Source organism: Elaeis guineensis, chromosome 16 (genome assembly GCF_000442705.2).
Source record: "Elaeis guineensis isolate ETL-2024a chromosome 16, EG11, whole genome shotgun sequence".
Classification (NCBI taxonomy): domain Eukaryota; kingdom Viridiplantae; phylum Streptophyta; class Magnoliopsida; order Arecales; family Arecaceae; genus Elaeis; species Elaeis guineensis.
Window position 1 is genome coordinate 42,173,887 of NC_026008.2, and position 26,010 is coordinate 42,199,896.

At 44.5% G+C, this 26,010-nt stretch overlaps 1 protein-coding gene across 1 annotated transcript; it reads left to right on the forward strand.

The window, feature by feature from the left end:
• The first annotated feature begins 3,265 nt into the window (after positions 1-3,265).
• On the forward strand, positions 3,266-25,643 carry LOC105058975 (E3 ubiquitin-protein ligase RING1). Its single transcript, XM_010942071.4, is given in 3 exon segments — positions 3,266-3,700; positions 3,702-4,496; positions 25,304-25,643. Coding segments are annotated over 2 exon segments (1,089 nt in total). The 5' UTR covers positions 3,266-3,395; the 3' UTR covers positions 4,486-4,496; positions 25,304-25,643.
• The last annotated feature ends 367 nt before the right edge of the window (positions 25,644-26,010 follow it).

Consider the following 26,010-nt stretch of genomic DNA (forward strand, 5'->3'; position numbering starts at 1 on the left):
ACACCGACTAAACTTCATCATCGTTCCTTTGCTCGGGTGTAGCATCATCGACTTGAATGATTTCGGGCTCAGTCGGTGCTTCTTCTTGAGTCGGAGCAGCTTCTTCTTCAGCAACTCCATCTTTCGATCTTGGAGGAATGATGCTGCTCAAATTGAAGTTCGGATATAATTTTCTGACCGCATCTCGCCGTCTTCATACCCGATGCAGTACGAAGCGAAGCCATTTTCGAGGATCTCTTCTCTGTATTCTTTCGAACCTCAAAATTTTTGACTGCCCGACCTAGTGCTTCTCTTGCCAACTCTGCTTCCGTATTGGCCAAATCAGCATCGGCTCAAGCAGAGGATAATTCTTCTTCGGCCTGTTTGGCTTCGAGTTCTTCGATGTATCCGTCTCACTCTTGTCGAAGCCGGTGGATAGATTGCTTCTTGCTCTTGATCTGTGATTCAAGAGCCGAAATAGCCTCATAAGCTGACGCAAGTTCGGCCCTCGAGGATGCTAAGTCATCAGTTAGTCGGAAAACCTCCTTCTGAAGTTTGGCTTCTCACTTCCTGCCGACTTGAGTTGTTCAAGTGTAGCTACTTTCTCAGCATCGATGGTTGCTACCTTATTCTTCCACGTGCTGCAGATGTCGGCAAACTTTGTGTAACCAACCTCCAGGTCAGACATGTCGTGGATCAACTGCAGACAGAGGATAAGTCGGGTTAAAAAAAAAAAAAGTTTATCAAAGAGACTTACCCCGATAATGGTCGAATAAAAGGACGAAAATATTTCGACCATCGATCATTTTCTTCGATGCTCCCGATCAGCCGGAAGGAGAGTCGCCTGGCACAGTCGCTTGGCCAGTACAGAATTAGCCAGGACCGATTCATCGACGGACACTTGGAGGTCGAAGTGCACCGCATGGCCCTTTGACGCTGCATCATCCGTCGACGCCATCGAAGCTTTTCCCGATCTGTTGTCGGCGGCCCCATGTTTGAAAGCAAGGAAAAGCTTGAACTTGACTGCGCCCTAACTGAAGGAGCAACTGGTGCAGCCACAGATTGTTTGGGCTCTATCACCTTGGCCCGAACTTTCTCAGGTGGTGGGACTACCATGCTGTTTCGATAGCCCCTCTCACCGCCCTTTCCTCAGACGACGCTGCAGGGAGCACTTTCAGAGCTGACAGTGCCAAGACTGATTCGAAAACTGATGCCGATGGGGCATCAGGTTCCACGACTGATGTTGAAATGCCGACTGGAGCTGGTCCTTGATGTCTCTTCGATGGTCACGAAGGTCCGACCTCAGATGCTGCCCTCTTCTTGACAGCATGCTGACAAATGTCGACATTCGACACTCACATCCTCTACTGCATGGCTGCATTACAACGGAGGTCAGTACAATCTAGCAAGTAAAAAAAAAATCAGAAATAACCAATTAACTATACTATACCTAGACGAGGAACTGAACTAAGGTCGGCGTCATAAAGGACCTATTCGGTTACAAGCACTTTCTGCTTCGGCACCGACATGTCCTTCAGTCGGTGAAAGTCCTCCTGGTCGGTAACCTCTACCCGACTATTATCGTTGGGACTAGTTCGAGTATCGCCCCAACGAAAAGGAAAACCCAAGGAAGAGAAGAAGAAGCAAAGAAAAACTGGTTCTTCCATCCATAAATGGATGATGGAATATCGGTGATAAAGGAAAGATCTTTTCGGAGGTTGAAGAACCACCACTCTCGACCTTCGGATGAGTCGGAGGATGAAGAAAGCCTAAAAAAGAGAAGGGCGGGGCATAGTCGGCAACATTCGATACAGCAAAGCAAAGCAATATCAGCCAGACCGAGTTCGATGTCAGCGAGCCGGACAAAGTCCGTAATAATTTAAAATATTTCGGATAAACTTCGAAATCAAAAATTGAAGATCCATCCGAAAATCTTCGACGTAGAAGGCCACCTGATCCAAAGGTGGGTTATTCACCCAACCATCGGCTCCAGGGGTGAAAGGTTGAAACTGTTCAGGATACAAAACTTTCTCGGAGCCGTTCGACATTCAGTCCCGAAAGTAAAGAGACTCCACATCCGAACTCGACTAGATTCATCAGTCGGATTTTCCGATCGATCTTTTTGAGAAGGAGAAGCCTAGCCATGAGAATAAATCTGAAGAAGACAAAAGACTTTAGAGAAAGAAGAAATGACTCGAAAGAAAGGCAAAGTTGATTTGAAAGTTGGGAGCGATAACCTTAGGCGTTGGGGCAACAATCCGGTAAATTTCAAATTGCAACCAGTACTAATTAAAAAGCTCTCATTATATGCACATAAACAATTCTACCATTATATGATAAGTAGGGATCAGTGTAACTTGTGAGATTTGTTGTTAGCAGGAATTGGTTGATCATTGAATTGCCAAATCTACAATTGTAGACCTAATAAATTTTTCATGTGAAAATTATGGGTTCTCTGGGAAGCATTTTCTATTATCAATTTATATGAAAAAGATACTTTAATAGAGTAGACAAAGAGCTTGTCACACGTCACAAATGCTTGCCATTTTATATCAAAATCCTCTTAAATCACATCTCTCTCTCTCTCTCTCTCTCTCTCTCTTGTTTTTTTTTTTTTTGTTCTTTTAGGTAAACAATTACGGTAATCTTATCCTAACAAAATAATCCCATCAATTTTATTAATCTTATCAAGCAAATAGGCTCTCTTAAATCACAGAAAGCCAACCATGTACGGTAATTTTAATCTTATTTTATTATCCATTCAGATTGAGTTTTAAAGCTAAAATTTTTCGGTGGAGATGGAAGCTCTGTAATCATGTCCAAGAGGGATAGGTGCATCAGATCGTCCCTTCTAATTTTTATTTTTTAATAAAAAATAAAATAAATTAAACTAAATTAATAGGATAAATAATCATCTATATAATGAAATAATCTATTCCCGTAGATCGGATAAATAGGTTCAGAAGGCAAAAAAATTATATTAATTTCTATAATATATATCTTTTTTTTTTGTGAAAAAATGATTTAACACAAATACTTTCACTTTCTGCTCACCCAAAAATAAAGTCCGTGCCGAAGCATTTCCATCATTTTTTTTTTTTTTGAAAATGACAACGATAGTGATGTTTTTGCAACAATTTTTCCGTTTCCAGAAGGGTACGTCTAATTGTTCGATTGACCATGTGCAGTGAACCAATCCAATAGTCTCTCGCCACGTTACCCCTTATATCGACCATTTATGTGCTCCGAGATGTGGACTGATCCATGTGATAATTTCTCGTCCGATACGGTGGGCGTTTCAGAAAACGCGATGCACCCACCGCTTCTTTTCCCATTTTCTCAATCTATTTTCCATCCGCGGAGACCTCGCATAATCGCATCCCGCGATCGCAATCTCCATCGCCGCTGCTAACGCCATGTCCTCCGCCGGAGCGCCGGGCGGCGCCGCCCCCTCGCAGCTGTACTTCTGCCACCAGTGCGACCGGACGGTCACCCTCACCCTCTCCCCCGGCGCCGAGATCGCCTGTCCCATCTGCCATGGAGGCTTCCTTGAGGAGTTTGACCTCCCGGACTCTAACCCTAACCCTAGCCCTCATCCTTACCTCTCCTTCCAATCCTCTGACCCCTTCTTCCTTTCCTCCTCCCCCTTCCCCTTCTTCTTCCCCCCTACCTCCTCCCCCTCCGCCAGCTTCGACATCCGAACCCCAGCGACCTCGTCGGCCTTTTGGGCCCGACTCCGTCCGTTCCGCTGCCCCCGGCGGCCGTGGAGGCGGTGGCCCGGAGCCCTTCAATCCGTTGGAATTCCTCCAGAACCACATCCAGCAACTCCTTTCCGGCGGCGCCAACATCCAGGTCGTCCTTGAGGGCGGCCCCGGCTTAGGCGGTAACCTTGGAGACTACTTCATCGGCCCCGGCCTCGAGCAGCTCATCCAGCAGCTTGCCGAGAACGACCCCAATCGCTACGGCACCCCGCCGGCGGCCAAGTCCGCCATCACCTCCCTGCCGGATATCAAGATCAACGAGGAACTCCTCGCCTCCGACGAGGCCCAGTGCGCGGTGTGCAAGGATACGTTCGAGATCGGCGTGGAGGCGAAGCAGATGCCGTGCAAGCACATCTATCACAAGGATTGCATCCTGCCGTGGCTTGAGCTTCACAACTCTTGCCCCGTGTGCCGCTACGAGCTGCCGACGGATGATCCGGACTATGAGAACCGGAAGGGGCCGGCGGCTGAGGGGACAAGGCCGGCAGGGGCTGGGGATCCTGGTGGCGCCGGTGGGTCCGCGGCTGAGGCATTGGGGGATGGAAACACTCTGAGTCCGAGAACGGTTGAGAGGAGATTTAGGATCTCGCTGCCTTGGCCACTCAGGGGTTTTGGTTCGCAAGCTGAGGCTAGCAATACTGGGGGTGGTGGTGGGAACGACGGCAGTAGCTCTGGTGGAACTGCTGCAAATTCTGGTGGCGGTGGGAACACTGGGTCGGAGACCCGGCAAGATGATTTGGATTGAGAATAATGGAGGTACAGCTTCTAGATGCTGGTGTTTATCTTCTTTCCTTTTATGTCTCTTCTGTTTTTTGTTGGGAGATTGGTATTAGGGTGATACGAATAGCACGCAAAAAATTGAATTTCTCTTTAAATGAAATTTCTTGATGCTATATGACATTAAACTGCTTGTTCAAGGAAGTGCTATTCAACTAGTTTAATGTAAATTATTAAGATTCTTTGGTAGATCTCCTGCCAATTTGACGGTCAAAGGGTGAGGTAGGAAGTTGGTTCCAAATTGCAATATATTTCATGTTAGTAATTTTTTTTTTTTTAAGCTGTCCATGTCTTTTCGGATTTAAATGGTATTTGGTAGTAAATATTGCTGTATGGTTGGTTACATTATTTTCAACCTGGCTAAATGCTGGTTATATCTTAAAATTTATTAGCCAGCCCTTTTTCTTTTGTATACTATCCTATCAGCAACAGTGATTGCTAGCACTGTTCGTTTCCTTTTTTTTCACGGTTCATCATTGCTGTCATTGTCTTTTCTTCCTTATAAGGCTAATTCCCGATTAGTTAATAGAATTCTTATTTAAAATTTGGTTTTTGTTTCTTCTTCTCCCCAGGTGCTTTTAACATACTTGTGACATTTGCTAGGATTAGATTAAATGTCTTTTACATTTATTTGTTTATGCTGGTTCAGAATGCATCTGACATGCAGTTATACGACTTAAAACTATCCCCATTGATATGCTTCTTAGTGACCTAGGTTCTCTTGCAATATTATTTCATGTTCAATCGAGGTCTGTTCCTTTTCTATTTCTGCTACTTGTGATCCATTTTTGAAAGAAAAAAGGAAGATAGGATGAGAAGAGATAGAAAGAAGAAAGATTTTTTTTTTTTTTTTTGGGAATGGCGGGATGGTCTGTGAGATTGTCTTGAAGAAAACAGCGGGTTAGCATTTTTGGCCATCTCAATTCCACTTCATGCTATGTTTCTTGCTCCTATTTCTAAGACCACACTCTGAAACGTTATCATTAGATAGTCCATGGTATTATATTTTTGTTGCTAGAAATGTGCCTGATCCCTTGTTTTCAGCCCTCCACCCTCTTGAACACTTACACTTGCATGCAAGCTCTGACGGGGGGATAATGCACCAAGAGTTTGGACAGGGAATATGGATCAGCTGCACAACATACAGTAGATTACTTGATTAGGGAGAGATTAGAATAGCTGAAATGTAATAGTACTAATGTAAGCATGATTAAAGATGGGGTAGATTTGCAGCTTCTGCTGGATGGACTGAGATCGTGATGAATTGATGAAAGGCTAGAGATTGGGAAGTAATGTCGTGGCTGGTAAGCTGGTGGTTGGCAAGTCTATAGGTGGATGAGTAGGTGTGGATACAAGCTGGTTGGATGCAATAGCACATTAAGGTGCAAAATCTGGATACACATCATTGAATTGAGATCAAATAGATATTTGTAGATTATGGGTGCTATTCTATTTATTTTCTTGTAAATTCTAGACTTGCTTTTGGTTTAGAGTTTCGAATGATTGGGCATTTTAGGATGGGCTTTTTCGTTCTGCACCCAATCTATAAGCATATTTGAGGAACTGATTTGGTGGAAGAGGGGACTTCATGCTTCTTTAGAGATCAGAAGCAATCATGATAATTCGATGAAAGCAAGCCTTTTGATTTGGTTTAAGTTTAGCCCATAGTTAAATGACAAGAAATTGTGGATGGTAACATGAGTGCTCTTCAAGTCATCATTATCACCATTAATCATAAATACTTTAGTCATGCTATAGATCTTTCAGGTAGAACTCAGATGATTTAGTTGAAGCCATGAATTTAGGCAATACAGAACTGAGTTCATGGAAGCTGGATGGAACATTGCGAAAAAAGTTTATGCTCATTTTGACGTCTTGTTCTAGTTTCATGAGTCAAAATCAAACTAGCTAGGGTGGAGCATTTATTTTAGATGTTTATTTTGAAGCCATGATTATTTTTCCTTCTATGGAGTTGAACATGAGGAGCGGCTTGTGCCTTTGGCAACATAATTTGGAACTCAATTTTTCCATATGAGATCAAGGCAGGATCTGAAATACCAAAGCTTGAATATAGGGGGAATCAGCATCATCAATAGAAAATGCTTCATCTGTTTGATAAAGCATGGAATAAGTTGCTTTTCTGTTATGATTGTTATTCTAGATTTAACATCTAGATGTGAGGGAGCTTTTTGAAGGACTTGTTGAAGAGATAGAAAATTAGAAATTGTTTGATAAGTAGCATGGAGAAACAAAGTCTCCTGAGATCTATGATATAAAGAAGTAGCATATCCCATTTGGGTGATAGGGATCCTAGTTTACTGTTGGTTTTCCATCCTAGACCCTTGCCCAAGGCCATCTTCATGAATAAAAAACTATTATTTTATTACTTCTTATTACATCCATTTCTTGTTCAACCATTGCTTCTTTTCCAACCTCACCACCTATATTTGAGTCTTAGGATGCCTTGGGTTTACAGTGCTAATGTTCTTCCCAATAATTTCTTGATACATCCAATTCTTCATTGAGTGTTCCTTCTTTTCCAATTTTTCCACCTATATCCAGATTCAAGGGCTACCAATAATTTCAGTGCAGATGCTTAAATTCTCAAATAATTTTCCCTCCCTATATGCAGTACCTAGCCTAAATTTCCTTCCATTTTCTCGTGCCTATCTCATTCTTTCCTGTATATGGTAGATATGCCTTAATATCCACTTGTATATTCCTTATGCCATTTTTAGGGGCATTTTTGGGTGCCCAACATGCTGGTTATAGATAAAACTAGCTTATAGCTATTTCATGGTCTCTATTTAAAAACACTTCAGTGTTATCTGATGATAATGCGACCTGTTTAGGTGTATCTTCACCTCATCAACTCTTATTTCCACTATGTTTGGTTGATAGGAATGCAAAAGAACCAGAATGGGAATCATAATTGAAGGCAGGGAATTGGAATCACAATTCCTATTCTATGGCTCAAGTACAAATCAAAACAATACATGGAAAGGAATATCAATCCATTTAACTTTGTGGTATTTAATTACTATTTTTATTTCCATTTAACTTTGTGGTATTTGATTATTTTGACATATAATTCCTTATGTTATCTATCTTCTACTTTTTTGCTAGTTAATTTTTTTTTTGCATTTAATATTTTATTTTTAATCTTTTTTCTGCACATTTTTATACTGTTATACTTTTTTGTTCCTACTTTATCCGTATTTTGTAAGTTTTGATTAACATATTTTCTTACATTGTTTTAATTAATCTGTTAATGATTATTAATATATCTTTTCTTATCCAATGCTATTTAACAATTTATATTTATGTTTTCATAACTTTTTTTTTAACATGCACTGCACAATGCTCATTTGCTAACACGACATATAGTAAATCTCTAAGTAACAATTTATATAATATCACAAAACATGTTGGTTGATATTTTTATTATTTATAATAAAATAATATTTTAATTAAGTATTAATTATATTATTTTATTTTATTTTATACCATAATAGTTAGTCATTAAATCATATCAAATATTTCTATTTGTTTCTATGTTATCACACAAGTGTTACTAATTAGTTCATTTTCAGAAATATCCTTCATTACCATTTTTTGTGGGAATGAGCATTCCTCCCATTTAAGAGTGGAATCACCTTTTCTTCAATAGAAGGAATGGTGATTCCAAAGAAAATGTGATTCCATTGATTATTGCCATGCCAAACATTGGAATGGGCCCAAAACTGGAATTCCCATTCCTTTCTGGTACTCATTCTAGAGAACAAATGTAGCATTAGTAATATGAGAAACATTCTTGACTATTCGTTGATCTTTACTTAGAACATTTAATAAAAGGCTAAAAGTTATGCTTTTGGAGTATATTTTTTCTTTCAAGATACTAACTTCTTCCATAGTCTCACAAAATTACATTGAGGGTAATCAGCTTGACTTCTAGGTTATATCTTTATTGACAGGAACATACTTTCGTAATTCAAATACCATACTGTTGCCTTTGTTGCTCTCGCCAGCCAACAGAATAAAGCTAAAATTAACATGCGCAACAGTTCTAACATTTGTTGTCAACCTTTAGCTCATCTTAAACATGCAAAACTAACAAGACTTTTAAAGGAGAACCTTGATGAATGTATATTGCCATTGGGCACTCCATCTCCCCTCTTCTTAGGTAGATTGCATGTTTGTTATTGCTTTGCATTAAACTATTTGATGTCTCTTCTCATCACTTACCAAAGGATCATTGTGTCATAGAATTCAAGTTCTTATTCATTGCATTAGATTTTCTTTATGAATCACTCCAGTAAGATAATTGCCTCAATTATAGACCTTTCTAGCATGATGTAGAAGTGGTATTCTTAAGTCTTCCGAAATGTTTGATCTATTATTTAACAAAAGAGAAAGCTATTGTGTGGTTTTACATGCATTTCATATGTTCAGTCTTGCTAGTACAATTTTGTTTGTTTTCGTATTTTACTTAGAAGTTGGTACCATCGTGGCTTCATTATGTGGCATTCTAGTAGTCTTCAAAGTCTAATCCATTTGATTTGTGAATCAAGCGGAACCTAATTTTTCCACTTATTTTGTGCTAGTATTAGGAACATGTGATGCATGTGATTTGGAAGCTTGGGCTGTTGCTAGGACCCGTAGATTTGGACCAACTGAACCCCTATCTAGACCAGCCTTTTATGTTAGGTATGGAATAAAGACCCATGCAACTTTTTGGGTCTGGTTCTGAGTTGGGGTTTAATGAAAGTTTCTCCACCCTGGATCTAACTCGACTCAGTCATATATAATACATCAGGATTTGGATTTGATTTTTATGAACCCAACATGACTGGGATATGCACTTGATCCGAACTCATTAGTTTACTTAATAATGTTGTAATTTATGCGTCTTTCTCATTTGCAATTCATGTAAATCTTATTATTATCAAGTCTTTGTCATTAGCATAGTTTTGAGAGTGTGAAGGGAATTAAGCTTTCCAGATAATGGCATTTGCTTGGAATTTGAACTTTGACCTATATTTATTCAATTCAACCTAGACTTGGACCTCGTCCCTTTTTGTACCCGATCCAAGTCGAATTTGGGCCCAATCCCAATCCAACCCTACCAAGACTGTTAGACCTGAACTCATTATTTGGCCCAATTCTTGGATGGATAAGATCTTGGATGGAATGGGAGGCCTGAGCCCCAGATGGGTCCAAATCTTGCTTTAAAGGTATCCAAACTTGCTCCAATAGCTTCCCTAGAGGAAGGGATGGTTGCGATCTCCCATTTGATTGCAAATCTTGCCTAATATGTATGTGACTTGATAAAAACATCTTTCTTTTTACATGCTGCCCCTCTTTATGCCCTTGTTCAAAAAGTTGTGTGTATTAAAGATCGGAGTGCCCGTAAATAGAGGAGACATGTTAAGAAGGGAGAGAAGGGGGTGGGGGTAGGTGGTGAGGGGATTCTATCATGGATCCTGTTGGTGCAAAAATCCGCTTGCGCCGGAGAAGCTGGAGTCGGGGAAGTCGCGGTCGCCGCCGGGACCTGCAAGGGAAGTCTAAACCGGAGGTGGGGTTGCTCCGGCAAGACCCTCCGATGCTCAAGTCAGTTCTCTGCCTCAACAAAATGGAGTGCTCGAACGGAGAATTTAGCAGAGTTTTGAGATAAGGAAAATGAGCTTAAAAATAACGTATCTGGGTCTCCCTTTTATAGGCGGGGGAGGCAAAGGATTGATGGTGACGTTTGTAACCGCCTGGTAGTGGGCCGCCCATGGTCAGGGGAATTGATTGCGAAAGATAGTGGGGTAGACCCGTGGCCATCGCCACAGCCCGCCACGTAGGGCCTGTTGCAGGTAGTGGAGCGGCGCCCGTTGCCGCTAGTTGTCAGCGAGTAGTGGGATCGTGCAGCACCTACCGCAGGGACGGAGCAGCATCGTGGCCGTTGACACAGCCTGTCAGAGAGTAATGGGTCCGTCGCAGGGGGTGATGGAGCCGCACGGAATCCGCTACAGGAAGTGGAACAGGATCATGGTTGTTATTGCGATCTGCCAAGGGACGCGGATCTGTTGATCGAGGCTCGGCAGTAGTCGGAGTTCGACCTTTGTAGGAGTCCGGGAGGAGTCCTCCTTTCGGTTGAGGTCGTGGGTGGAGTCCGGCTCCAGCAGCTGATACTGAGGTCGGAGCTTGGCTCCGTAGGAGTCTGGGTGGAACCCTCTCGGAGCCGAAGTTGCAGGCGGGACCTGGCTCCCATAGGAGTCCGGACGGAGCCGCCCTGCCGTCGATTTCGGAGCCCGGCTCCCGTAGGAGTCCGGGCGGAGCCGTTCTGCTGTCGATTTCGGAGCCCGGCTCCCGTAGGAGTCCGGGCGGAGCCGTTCTGCTGCCGATGGCGGAGCCCGACTCCCGTAGGAGTCCGGGCGGAGCCGTTCTGCTGTCGATTTCGGAGCCCGGCTCCCGTAGGAGTCCGGGCGGAGCCGTTCTGCTGTCGATGGCGGAGCCCGGCTCCCGTAGGAGTCCGGGCGGAGCCGTTCTGCTGTCGATTTCGGCTGTGGGTATTTTATACCCAACACCAGTCCCCCTGCTTCCGAGTTTGAATTTCAAGCGAAGGAAGTACTCATGTGCACAGCCGAAATTGCCTCTTCGAACCTTGTGCACTGCCGCCTCCATTTAATGCGCGCACGTCAGAGTCCGTTTTTCGGTGAAGGTGACTTGAAAAGTCTTTTCGGAACCCCCGTTGAAACGCGATCCCAAGCGTCGCTCTGCGGGAATTTGTGAGCGGTCAACCCTCGATGGCGGTGAAGGGGATAGGCGCGCCACGTGGCACACACCAGTTAGCCCAGGAATACCCGCCGCCATAACTGCGCCAGGGTCCATCGGCTATTTAAACCCCTCAGTCCCTTCGTGGTTTCATCCTGGCGCTGCTCTTTCATCTGAGAGTCCTGCTTCTCTCGCCCCAGTCCCTGTCTCCTTCCCTCACACCATGCTCTCTACTCGGGAGGCTGTTCTTGAGGGAATTTTTAGGGTTTGGAGGAAGGTGAGGAGGAGAATGGCGGCCGGTGAGAATTTCCGTCGTCCTAAAGGGAGCCGAAGGAAGAATTCCTTCAACAACAGGAGTTTAATAACGGGGGCTGTCGGTGAAGTTATTCTGCCCGCGAATCTCGGAGTAGCAAGGCGGGGTGATACTGGTCCAGAGGGCAGAATAGTCGTCATAAGCCATGACGGGATCCTTGACGCCGTCGGGGCCGAGAGACCAGAGGTGGTCGGCGTCGACGGTGGGGCAGTAGAACTTGTTGCGGGGACGGTGGAAGTAACGCATGCCGACCTTGCCGGAGCGTCTCGGGTGGCGGCCGTCGTGGTGCATTCGGAGATGAGGCATATCTCTGGTGTCCCAACCGCTCCTGAAGTGGCTACGGTTCTTCTTGAAACAGGTCTTCGCTACTGCCGTCGTTGCCCTCACCGCCTCCGGAGATCTATCCCACCCCTTTCCCGCTAAGGTTGGAACTTTGGGAACAGAATGAGGCGAGATGGGGCGAGAACTGTTACACGCACTGGAGAATGCGACTGAGAAGGATAGAGACGGAGTTCGTAGCTCGGAGCGGCCTCCGGTTCGTCCTACCCGAACCGCGCTCGCGAGACTTGCGATGACGTGTATCTTCTTTTTTCCTGACCCATCGGGTCCTGTAACGTGTACCTCTGTTGAATGAAAAAGTGATTTCAGTACCTTGTTTGCATCTTGTGTTAAATAGTTGTCTGCCGAACTCCTTCATTTTCCTTTCCTTCTCTTTGTCTGTGTTACGTCGTTCCAAGGTCGTCGGCAACCTTTTCAGTTCATGTGGGGTCGTCATTCGCCGAGCTCCTTTTCGGCTTTTATGCCGTTCGGAGATACCCACTTGTCAGGTTTGCTTGGATTTTTCTCCGCTGAAGTCGGGGCTAAGTTCGGCTCCCTTGATAGTCCGAACGGAGAAGCCCTCCGGAAGTTGGAGTAGCTCGGTTTTCGTAAGAGTCAGGGCAAAGTTTTTCTGCAATCAAAGTCATAGTAAGTCCGGCTTCCGTAGAAGTCCGGGCGGAGCTGTCCTGTAGCTGATGCTGGCGGTGGAGCCCGGCTCCCGTAGGAGTCCGGGTGAAGTCTGGGTGAAGTCTTTTTTGTTGTTGGAACCCGGCTCCCGTAGGAGTCCGGGTGAGTCTTCTTTGGCGTAGAAACCCGGCTCTCGTAGGAGTCCGGGTGAGGCTTTCTTTGCGGCGGGACCCGGCTCCCGTAGGAGTCCGGGCGAAGTCTTCTTGGCGGCGGAACCCGGCTCCCGTAGGAGTCCGGGCTAAGTCTTTTTTGCGGCGGAACCCGGCTCCCGTAGGAGTCCGGGCTAAGTCTTTTTTGCGGCGGAACCCGGCTCCCGTAGGAGTCCGGGTGAAGTCTTCTTGGCGACGGAACCCGGCTCCCGTAGGAGTCCGGGCCTTCCACTTTGCTCATGTCAGGACGAGGTTCTCCTCCTGTTCCTGACAGGGCTGTGGGGGCACACTAGGGCGTTGCAAGGCCTCTCCCCCCATCCGGTCTAAAAGAACCGGGCCTTCGACTTTGCTCAAGTTAGGGCGAGGTTCTTCTCCTGTCCCTAACAGGGCTGTGGGGGCACATATGGGCGTTGCAAGGCCTCTCCCCCATCCGGTCTAAAAGAACTGGGCCTTCGACTTTGCTCAAGTTAGGGCGAGGTTCTCCTCCTGTCCCTAACAGGGCTGTGGGGGCACATATGGGCGTTGCAAGGCCTCTCCCCCCATCCGGTCTAAAAGAACCGGGCCTTCGACTTTGCTCAAGTTAGGGCGAGTTCTCCTCCTGTCCCTAACAGGGCTGTGGGGGCACATATGGGCGTTGCAAGGCCTCTCCCCCCATCCGGTCTAAAAGAACGGGCCTTCGACTTTTACAAGGTTGCCCTCTCGTTTTTGATACCGTCTGCTTGAATTGTCCCAAGGCAAATGGGCACGCATTTTTTGATTAGGACGAAATTACTGGTAGTACATCCGTAAGTTTTCTGAGCTCCAAGGTCGCGGGAGGTCGGCTCCTTCGAGCTCCTTAAGATAATAAGTTCCAGTCGACTACTTCTTTGACCTCATAAGGTCCCTCCCAGTTTGGGGCAAGCTTCCCCTGGCCCTGTGGTTGTGAGACAGCAGCTCGTCGGAGCACTAGATCCCCTGCTTTGAATGCCTTGTTCTTGACTCGGGCGTTGTAGTATCGGGCAACTTTCTGTCTGTAGGCTGCCATTCGAACCTAGCAATCTCCCGCCTTTCTTCCAGTAGGTCGAGGTTGGCTCTGAGACTTTGCGCGTTTTGGGGTTCGTCGAATGCCACGACTCGTGCCGACGGGAGTTTAAGCTCGATCGGGATGACGGCTTCCGTACCAAAGGCTAAAGCAAAGGGAGTCTCTCCTGTAGGCAACCTCTGGGTGGTCCGATAAGCCCATAGCACATGATAAAGTTCGTCCGCCCAAGTTCCTTTTGCTTTTTCGAGCCTGGTCTTAATCCCCTGCAAAAGGGTTCTGTTTGTTACCTCGGCTTCGCCGTTCGCCTGAGGATGGGCTACTGATGTGAAGTTGTGGGAGATATTTAGATCTTCGCAGAATTCAGCAAATCTGGCTCCTGCGAATTGCCGTCCATTATCAGTGACTAGGGTTCTAGGCAAACGAACCTGCATACGATTGATTTCCAGACGAAATCCTGCACTTTCGCCTCTGTGATTTTTGCTAGTGGCTCGGCCTCGACCCATTTGGTGAAGTAGTCGATTGCTGCAAGGAGGAATTTCCTTTGACCAGACGCCGTGGGAAAGGGGCCAAGAATATCCATCCCCCATTGCGCAAAAGGCCATGGGGCACTCAATGGTGTAAGCTCGGTAGCAGGTTGTCTCTGGACGTTGGCGTATCTCTAGCATCGATCACACCTTTTGACATATTCGATTGAATCACGATGCATTGTTGGCCAGTAGTACCCTTGGCAGAGTAGCTTGTGGGATAGAGACCTGGCACCCAAATGGCTTCCGCAAGCTCCCTCATGCACTTCCCATAAAGCGTAGTCAGCTTCTGAGGGTCGGAGGCATCTCAAGAGAGGCAAGGAGTACGATCTTTTGTACAATTTGCCCTCATAAAGGATGTACCGGGAGGCTTGATTTCGGAGTTTCCGGGCCTCTTTCGCGTCCTGGGGGAGAATCCCATCTCTAAGATAGGTTATCAGCGGGTCGACCCAGCTGGGCTCGTGGTCGATCTCCATTACGAGTCGCGGTTCTTCCGTACTTGGGTGTTTCAAAACTTCAAAGAGGACGCCTTTGGGCAATTCGGCCGGAGCCGATGTCGCCAGCTTGGAGAGAAGATCGGCTCTGGTATTCTCCGACCTTGGAATTTGCCTGATGTCGAAATTGCCGAAGGCAGGGGTGAATTCCTTCACCTTCTCAAGATATTTGGCCATACTGTCCTCCCGCGCTTCAAAGCTCCCGCTGACTTGCCCCACCACAAGTTGGGAATCGCTGTGCACCCGGAGTTGACCTATTCCAAGCTCCTTAGCGATCCTCAATCCTGCGATCAGAGCTTCATATTCCGCTCCATTGTTTGTTGCGGGGAATTCGAAACGCAGAGCGTACTCCGCGACGACTCCCTCCGGGCTGGTCAAGATCAGGCCTGCCTGCGCCTGCCATGTTGGAAGATCCGTCCACATGGAGGGTCCAAAAGCTATCGGAGGAACTGGCCTCTTCGTCGGGGGAGTTCGGTTGAATCTTCAGGCCGTCGATTTTGTTTTGCTCAGGTTCGGCCTCCTCGGGGATGGCGCATTCTACTATGAAATCCGCCAATAATTGGGCCTTTATTGCCGGTCTAGGTTTGTAGTTGATGTCGAATTCTGTGAGTTCGATTGCCCATTTCGCCATTCTCCCAGAGATATCAGCTCGGTGCAAAACCGCCTTGATCGGTTGGTCGGTGAGTAACGTCACCGTGTGCCCTTGAAAGTAAGGCCGGAGTCTCCGAGCTGCAATCAACAAAGCGTAGGTCAGTTTTTCTAATTTAGTATACCTGGTCTCGGCGTCCCTCAACACGTGACTGATGTAGTAAACCGGTCGTTGGACTTTCATTTCCTCTTTAACAAGGACAGCTGCAAGGGCTGTGGGAGAGACTGCCAGGTACAAAAATAATTCCTCCTTAGGCTCGGGCTTCGCCAGCAGTGGGGGCGAGCTAAGGTAGCTTTTCAATTCTTCGAATGCCTGTTGGCATTCAGAGGTCCAACAGAAGTTCTTCGGCTGCTTGAGGGTTTGAAAGAAGGGCAGACATCGTTCGGCCGACCTCGCGACAAAGCGATTAAGAGCCGCAACTCTTCCCGTGAGGCACTGAACCTCCTTGATCGACCTTGGGGCAGTCATATTTTGGATGGTGCGAATTTTCTCCGGATTGGCCTCGATCCCGCGCCCCGATACCATGAAGCCCTGGAACTTTCCTGAGGTTACCCCAAAGGCGCATTTGGTCGGGTTCAGCTTCATTCTATACTTTCGAAGAGCGCCAAAGGTTTCCTCGAGGTCGGCGACATGATTTCCGGAAGGCCTACTTTTCACGAGCATATCGTCCACATAAACCTCCATGTTTCGGCCGATCTGCTCCTTGAAGATTTTGTTCACCAGTCGTTGATAGGTTGCGCCCGCGTTCTTGAGGCCGAACGGCATAACCCTGTAGCAGTAAAGGCCGCGATTAGTGATAAAAGCAGTCTTTTCTTCATCTTCCGATGCCATTCTAATCTGGTTATAGCCGGAGAATGCATCCATAAAAGTGAGAAGCTCATGGCCCGAGGTAGCGTCCACCAGTTGGTCGATCCTGGGAAGGGGTAGCTGTCCTTTGGGCAAGCCTTATTCAGCTTTTTGAAGTCGATACACATCCTCCACTTGCCGTTTGCTTTCTTGACCAAGACAACATTGGAGATCCACTCAGGATAATTGACCTCCTTGATGAATCCGGCCTTGAGAAGTTTATCTACTTCCTCGGCTATTGCCTTCTGCCTCTCCGGGGCATGGCTCCGGATTTTTTCTTTTGTTGGTCGATGTTTAGGGTCGACCGCCAGATGATGTTCCATGACTTCCGTGTCAATCCCCGGCATATCCGCCGGGACCCATGCGAAAACGTCCGCATTCCTTCGGAGGAAATCCACGAGATGCGTCCGCACCTCCTCCTCCAGGTTGGAGCCAATTAACACCACATGCTCCGCATTCCCATCATTCAAAGGAATTGGTATTAGGTCCTCTATCGGACCGCCCCTCTCTTCAGTGAGGTCATCGCGCGCATCCAACCCGTCGACCGGACAAGGTCCGCTTGATCGCTTCTTTGCAGGGCGATGTTGTAGCAGTGCCTGGCCAGTGCTTGGTCTCCCCGGACTTCTCCGATCCCCTTGTCGGTGGGGAACTTCAGTTTCAAATGGTAGGTTGAAACAACGGCTCTGAGGGCATCGAGGTCGGGTCGACCAAGAATTGCATTGTAGGCAGATGGCGCCTTTACCACCAGGAAATTCATCAGGGCTCTGGACTGCTTTGGATGTTGGCCCGCGGTCACAGTTAGAGCTATCATTCCTTCCGTCGGAACGGCGTCACCAGTAAACCCTATCAAGGGGGAGCAAATCGGCCTTAGATGACCACCAAGAATGGCCATTTTCGAGAAGGCACTGTGGAATAAGATGTCGGCCGAACTTCCGTTGTCAACGAGAATGCGACGGACATCATAATTTGCTATATTCAAGGAAACCACGACCGCGTCGTTATGAGGGAATTGGACTCCCTGGGCGTCTTCTTCAGTGAAGGCTATGGGCTCTTCAACTTTTTGCCGCTTGAGGGGTGCAGCTGATGTGCTGATTGCCCCCTGTCGGGATTCCCCCGAGATGACATTGACGGAATCCGGCGAAGACTGGTCACCTGGCCACCCCTTATCGGCGACCATAGCCGGAGGTAGTCGTGTAGAAACCTCGCGAGAGGGCATCGGACGGGGAAAGGAGGATTGGGTGCCGGAAAAGATGGCCGGAAGCGGGTCCGTTGAGCGCTCCTTCAAGAACAAGGGTGCTGCGAAGACACAGGCCCTTCCTCTAGCGCCAATCCTGTTGGTGCAAAAATCCGCTTGCGCCGGAGAAGCTGGAGTCGGGGAAGTCGCGGTCGCCGCCGGGACCTGCAAGGGAAGTCTAAACCGGAGGTGGGGTTGCTCCGGCAAGACCCTCCGACGCTCAAGTCAGTTCTCTGCCTCAACAAGAATGGAGTGCTCGAACGGAGAATTTAGCAGAGTTTTGAGATAAGAAAAATGAGCTTAAAGAATAACGTATCTGGGTCTCCCTTTTATAGGCGGGGGAGGCAAAGGATTGATGGTGACGTTTGTAACCGCCTGGTAGTGGGCCGCCCATGGTCAGGGGAATTGATTGCGAAAGATAGTGGGGTAGACCCGTGGCCATCGCCACAGCCCGCCACGTAGGGCCTGTTGCAGGTAGTGGAGCGGCGCCCGTTGCCGCTAGTTGTCAGCGAGTAGTGGGATCGTGCAGCACCTGCCGCAGGGAGCGGAGCAGCATCGTGGCCGTTGACACAGCCTGTCAGAGAGTAATGGGTCCGCCGCAGGGGGTGATGGAGCCGCACGGAATCCGCTACAGGAAGTGGAACAGGATCATGGTTGTTATTGCGATCTGCCAAGAGACGTGGATCTGTTGATCGAGGCTCGGCAGTAGTCGGAGTTCGACCTTTGTAGGAGTCCGGGAGGAGTCCTCCTTTCGGTTGAGGTCGTGGGTGGAGTCCGGCTCCAGCAGCTGATACTGAGGTCGGAGCTTGGCTCCCGTAGGAGTCTGGGTGGAACCCTCTCGGAGCCGAAGTTGCAAGCGGGACCTGGCTCCCATAGGAGTCCGGACGGAGCCGCCCTGCCGTCGATTTCGGAGCCCGGCTCCCGTAGGAGTCCGGGCGGAGCCGTTCTGCTGCCGATGGCGGAGCCCGGCTCCCGTAGGAGTCCGAGCGGAGCCGTTCTGCTGTCGATTTCGGAGCCCGGCTCCCGTAGGAGTCCGGGCGGAGCAGTTCTGCTGTCGATGGCGGAGCCCGGCTCCCGTAGGAGTCCGGGCGGAGCCGTTCTGCTGTCGATTTCGGCTGTGGGTATTTTATACCCAACAGATACTATTGGTGGCAATGGGTCGAATCAAGTTCAGATAGGCTTAAAAGACCCTCAACCCATATCTATGCCATTTGTCATTTGGTTGAAAAGACTAATGCCATGTCCAACATAGTCACAGGTTTGGTGTCCAGGAATAATTTGGCAAGGTTAAGAATCTCATATTTTGGAAAAAAAAAATTGTAAATTCAAAAAAAAAAGGAAGAACTTGAGGAGAGAGGGGGAGAGATAGATGAAAACACTAAACAAGTAGAAGAAGAATGGTGGAGAAGTATAAATTAGAGAACAAAAGAGTAGTAGGAGGGACTTGGAAGGATGAGAAGAGGAGAACAAATGGTAGAAGGCTGGATGAGAAGAAGAATAGAAGAGAGAATGGGAGAGCTTTGACTTTTTGTTTTCTTTTTGGGCAAAAAATTGATATCAACGAAATCCTCAATTCCCAAGTCTTAACACATCAACCCACCCTTACGCTCAGTTCCTTATTCCTATGGCTTGCTGCTTGCCTCAATGCTTTAAAGTTTGAAACATAAGCATGGCCACTGACCATTTTTGCTCCAGAATGCATGACTTATTAGATAATATGCGAACAAAACATGAATTTAATGAATTTAATAATGTATTTGCCCTATGTTCATGAATGGTCGAATTGTTCGCATAATAATTTATCAAAGTTGTTGAATGTGAATAACTCACCCTTTTCTCAATAATTAGGCGAATCTGGTTATTAGGATCTCTAGCCCATTTAGTTTATATGGATTTTTACCTACAAACCCAATTAAGGCTTCACTTGCTAGTATCTAGAAATAAAAAGTAAAATAGGGTTAAAAGAGGGAATATGGCATCATCTGTCCCAATAGAGAGAGAGAGAGAGAGAGTTGAAGTGAAAAAGGAAGTCCGATAAATCATGGATATATTGTCCACTCCTTATCCTTTTCAGTATCATCTATTCTCTCTCTTAATCACTAACTGCATAGCCTTTCTAATTGCCAAAACCAAACTTCAGTTGATTTTAGACCCACTGAATTTACCACTTTTTTAAGAGCCTACGGTTGGGTTTTGGACTTGTCTAGTCCATTTGAGACCTGTCATATTCAAGGTCAGTCCAATGAAAACCAATCTAACATGTGATTTCTTTGGCTTATCCAGAGTCACCTCGATTATAAAAGGCCTCAATAAACCTTTTTATTTTGAGCATGTTGGCATGTTTAGGTCAAAAATTATCACCCTAGCCTAGAGTACATAAGAGGAAAATCTTAGGATGCTTCATCCTCACTTTTTCCCTATTTAAATTCAAACAAGCAACCAAGAAAGGCTGAACCATGCTAAACCAGCCAGTTTAGGATGTATTGAATTGGATCAGCCGGCTACCAGCATGGTTCGTGATATAATTTTGGTTTGCTTCCATTCTATCACTAAAATTCTTATATTACGGCTTTGATCCTCTCCTCAACATCAAAACCACGATCTCCATCCCGGCACTCAATGACAACACCGAAAGATGATGCTGTAGCCGCTGCCGACGTCCCCAAAGCCCTAATAGGTCTCTCTCTCTCTCTCTCTCACAAATGGCCTCTCTCTCTCTCTCTCGTGATGGCCTCTCTCTCCCCCTCTCCTTTTCTCTCTCTCTCTTTCTCTCACCCCTCCCCCACCCGCACACTCTCCTTCTCCCTCTCCTCTCTCCCACAACCTTCATTCGCAATAGCGGAGGTTTTGAACCCTTTTTTGTATTTTCAAATTTAAATTGAAGTCGGCATATCCTTTGCTGATTTTAGTATAAAATCTAAAAATTGAAAAAAGGCCGAAGCACCCCCAACATGATATGGTATGGACCCATATTATACCATATTGGTCGGCCCCGGTACTGTTTTTGGGAACCTTGCAAAAGACAACATCCATGCATTTTCTTTCCTCTTAAATAAACTAAAATAAAAATGGAAAGAGATTACTTTTGCTAGAGAAAAGATTGAGCCCACTATCTTTTCCTTTCTTACTAAAGTGAGAAAGTCTTTGAGGCCAAACAAATCTAGAGGTCTTCTATTCTAGCCTTGACCAGCCGGAATTGGAGGAATAAAAACATCTTTTTTACATGCTGCCCTTCTTTATGCCCTTGTTCAAAGAGTTGTGTGTATTAAAGATCGGAGTGCCCATAAATAGAGGAGACATGTTAAGAAGGGAGAGAAGGGGGTGGGGGTAGGTGGTGAGGGGATTCTATCATGGATACTATTGGTGGCAATGGGTCGAATCAAGTTCAGATAGGCTTAAAAGACCCTCAACCCATATCTATGCCATTTGTCATTTGGTTGAAAAGACTAATGCCTGTCCAACATAGTCACAGGTTTGGTGTCCAGGAATAATTTGGCAAGGTTAAGAATCTCATATTTTGGAAAAAAAATTGTAAATTCAAAAAAAAAGGAAGAACTTGGGAGAGAAGGGGAGAGATGGATGAAAATACTAAACAAGTAGAAGAAGAATGGTGGAGAAGTATAAATTAGAGAACGAGAGAGTAGTAGGAGGGACTTGGAAGGATGAGATGAGGAGAACAAATGGTAGAAGGTTGGATGAGAAGAAGAATATAAGAGAGAATGGGAGAGCTTTGACTTTTTGTTTCCTTTTTGGGCAAAAAATTGATATCAACGAAATCCTCAATTCCCAAGTCTTGACACATCAACCCACCCTTACTCTCAGTTCCTTATGCCTATGGCTTGTTGCTTGCCTCAATGCTTTAAAGTTTGAAACATAAGAATGGCCACTGATATTTTTGCTCCAGAATGCATGACTTATTAGATAATATGCGAACAAAACATGAATTTAATGAATTTAATAATGTATTTGCTCTATGTTCATGAATGGTCGAATTGTTCGCGTAATAATTTATCAAAGTTGTTGAATGTGAATAACTCACCCTTTTCTCAATAATTAGGCGAATCTGGTTACTAGGATCTCTAGCCCATTTAGTTTATATGGATTTTTAGCTACAAACCCAATTAAGGCTTCACTTGCTAGTATCTAGAAATAAAAAGTAAAATAGGGTTAAAAGAGGGAATATGGCATCATCTGTCCCAATAGAGAGAGAGAGAGAGAGAGAGAGAGAGAGAGTTGAAGTGAAAAAGGAAGTCCGATAAATCATGGATATATTGTCCACTCCATTATCCTTTTTAGTATCATCTATTCTCTCTCTTAATCACTAACTGCATAGCCTTTCTAATTGCCAAAACCAAACTTCTGTTGATCCTAGACCCACTGAATTTACCACTTTTTTAAGAGCCTACGGTAGGGTTTTGGACTTGTCTAGTCCATTTGAGACCTGTCATATTCAAGGTCAGTCCAATGGAAACCAATGTAACATGTGATTTCTTTGGCTTATCCAAGTCACCTCGATTATAAAAGGCCTCAATAAGCCTATTTATTTTGAGCATGTTGGCATGTTTAGGTCAAAAATTGTCACCCTAGCCTAGAGTACATAAGAGGGAAATCTTAGGATGCTTCATCCTCACTTTTTTCCTATTTAAATTCAAACAAGCAACCAAGAAAGGTTGAACCATGCTAAACCAGCCAGTTTAGGATGTATTGAATTGGATCAACCGGCTACCAGCATGGTTCGTGATATAATTTTGGTTCGCTTCCATTATATTACTAAAATTTTTGTATTGCGGCTTTGATCCTTTCCTCAACATCAAAACCACGATCTCCATCCCGGCACTCAATGACAACACCGAAAGATGATGCTGTAGCCGCCGCCGACGTCCCCAAAGCCCTAATAGGTCTCTCTCTCTCTCTCACACACACACACAGATGGCCTCTCTCTCTCTCTCTCTCTCTCTCGTGATGGCCTCTCTCTCCCCCCTCTCCTTTTTACTCTCTCTCTCTCTCTCTCACCCCTCCCCTCCCTCCCTCTTCCTCCCCCTCCTCCACCCGCACACTCTCCTTCTCCCTCTCCTCTCTCCCACAATCTTCATTCGCAATAGCAGAGGTTTTGAACCCTTTTTTTTATTTTCGAATTTAAATTGAAGTCGGCATATCCTTTGCTGATTTCAGTATAAAATCTAAAAATTGAAAAAAGGCCGAAGCATCCCCAACACGGTATGTTACGGACCCGTATTATACCATATTGGTCGGTCCTGGTACTGTTTTCGGGAACCTTGCAAAAGACAACATCCATGCATTTTCTTTCCTCTTAAATAAACTAAAATAAAAATGGAAAGAGATTACTTCTGCTAGAGAAAAGATTGAGCCCACAATCTTTTTTTTTCTTACTAAAGCGAGAAAGTCTTTGAGGCCAAACAAATCTAGAGGTCTTTTATTCTAGCCTTGACCAGCCGGAATTGGAGGAATAACGGCCTAAAATCTTCATCTCATCTAATCCCTTGCTATAACTGCCTTGACCTGTTCTAATATGATGAGTAGTTGATGAATGAAATAGTAAATGATATGTTCACTCTTGAACTGCTTCGTTGTTTGCAAAACAGTTTGATATCTCTTAGATTTTGACAGTATGGTCAGGGGAAGTAGGCATATGATGCTCTCAACAAGCCATGGCGGTGAAAAGATGTTGCTTTTCCTGGAATAGGAATCTTAGTTGTTTATCTATATATTTCTTTTTTTAGGTTTGTTTTTTGGGAAGGAAACAAATCTCCAACAAAGATAAATGTTGCTTGCCCGTTTGCAATCAATTTTTGGGTTTCATGGATGGCATTTGGATTTTGGCAGGACAAAGAATTAGAGGGTAGCTCCTAATAGTATTTTTATACATGTTAAAATGAGCATGTCCAAGCATGCCATTTTTACACATGACTTTCGAATGTAAAGTGTCTGCTCATTTGTCAGTTAAACAATGTAGCCAATGAATTTTAAGAAAAAAAATGCTATAGTATATCAGGACATGTAAATGAACATTTGGAAATGAAAGATTTGAGATTTGTCAACATTATGAATGAGTTCTATAAGCAGAGATCAGAAAAGGCGAGATTAGTTAAAAATTAGTGGGATAAAGTTAGCTGTAGACATGGTTCTTAAAGATTTAAAACTGTGTTTCATTTCTGATTTCAATTCTCTGGGTGGGATTTTGGTTTTAGCACTTTTGGTGGTTTTGCTCTCTGTTTTGGAGTTTCAGTCAAAAAAAATCAAAAATAAAATCTAATAAGAGAAAAGTTATTCAGATCATTTTTGTACTTTATATAATTACTTTATGGTCAAATTTGACCTTTTCATCTCAGTTTCTTATAAATCGTCAGCTATCCTTCGATTAATACACTTCATCTGTTAGGTGACCTCGGTATTTTTGTAATCATTACTTTGCATTGATTTTGTTCTAGCATCTTCAAGACTACAGTACCTCTCTTGTTATTGTTGCTTTGACTCTTATTGGTATTGTTGCTTGCACGTGACATAATTGTCAATGCAATCATAGCTTGCACATGTTAACAACTTTTAACTATGCTCATGTACGACAGATTGATCTTGCTTAAAGTTTAATGCAGATGGTTAATTAGATCATGTGAACATGTTCTCTTTCATTTTTTTAATGGCTTACATCTTTTGTGCTTGCAAATTACTTGATCATATATTCTCAGTGTGTGTTACTAGTAAATCAAACATGTGGCTAGAGCATTAGCCATTGATTCTCTAGTCCCAACATGTTGGATTCTAAAAGTTCTCTCTCTCTCTCTCTCTCTCTCAGCCAATCAATTTAATGATTTGAAGCTTTCTAGCTTTTGTTGCTGGTTTATTTATAGTCATTTAACATTTCTTTTCTTTTCTTTTTAATTTTAAGAAACAGTGTATCATTGTTTCGGCTGAAGCTGCCGAACTTGGGCCAAAATGAGCTGAAATTGACCGAAACTGAAAACTTCAGACTTCAGTCAATGTTGGATAGTTTTCAGCTGGAACCAGTCCATGCAGTTCTTCTAGTCTTTATGCTAACATGCTATGGAAATATTTCTCTGTCCAAGTTTTGCTCGAAAAAACTAGAGGTGGAAAGATTGACAGACCAGGCTCAACTCATTATGTTTGATGCAATATAGATTTAAGCTTGGAGAGATCTTATAGTCAATGTTTTTTGAGCAAACATGGTAGGCTGAGGTGGTTTGTCTAAACATATATAACGAGCAGAGTTGCATTTTAATGTCTGGCGACTATCGTAACTCTGGGCATCCCCTTGCTGTGCATTGGTTTTGTTGTGAGTGTAGCCCTTTTATTTTCAACTTTTAGTGTTAAAGTTTCTGTTTTCTATTCTGCTCATTTTATAATATTGATGCACTTTTCTTGCGAGTCTAGTTTTTCTGAAATCACCTCATTGCCTACATATTTCACTGTCATTCTCACCTGGACAGATCCTAGAATGGCAAGCGGCATGTGTGCCCAAGCAATCCTCTTCAAGTTGCTAAACCCCATAAAATTTATATATATGTAGCTTCCCATGTGTTATTTTGGCATCTCATGTGTGGACTGCTTTGTTTGTGATTTTCAAAATCATGTTTTGGTAGGGGTTTTTGCACTGTGAACTGGAGGATAAGCACGCATGAACTGATTCTGAGCATCAAATGAATGAACAAACATGGAGGGCCAGTTGCACTGGCAAACTGCACTCAATATCAATCATGGAACAAGATTTTTGTGCTTCTGTTTCTAAGTGTGTTTTTTTTTCCTTGTCTTGTAGGATGAACTCTGGGGAATCCATTCTCCAGGGTACAGAGCTTAAAGTTTACTGCATCAAGGTTATACATGTTCGAAATTAAGTCAAGACTGTTCAGAATAATTTCCTTGTTCATGCAGCTATTTTTTTTTTCTTGGTGGTGGTGGTGTGAGAGACTGGGGGTTGATTGTATACCTGTGCCCATGAACCAGTTGGGAGTCTACCAAATCTGAATCCAAGAGAACGCTACCTGAAATAGGAATTCTATTGAGGCTAATTTTGCTATTTAATGAGTTCGGCATGAAAGCACATCTGTAATGTTTCCATTTTTTGTAATCTCATCTATAGTGCAGTTTCTTCTCAATGATCTGCATTATATAAATGTGCCTATTTTCTTCTAAAGCAGTTCTGGATGTTCTATCGTCCAGGATGCAAACCTTTGTAAAGTTATCCAGCCATATTGGCGGTGCACTGAACGAGGGCATTGTTGCACCTAGGGGTTAGCATGATTCCGTTTGAATTGATTTTATATTCAAAATTAAATTAAATTAATTTTAAATAATTTAATATTTTTAAAAATCAAAATAGTTCAATAAAAAATTAAAATCAAATCAAATCAATATGATTTAAAATAAAATTTGATTTGATCTATCAATTTATATTATTATTATTATTATTATTATTATTATTATTATTATTATTATTATTATTATATAATTTATAAAAATTTA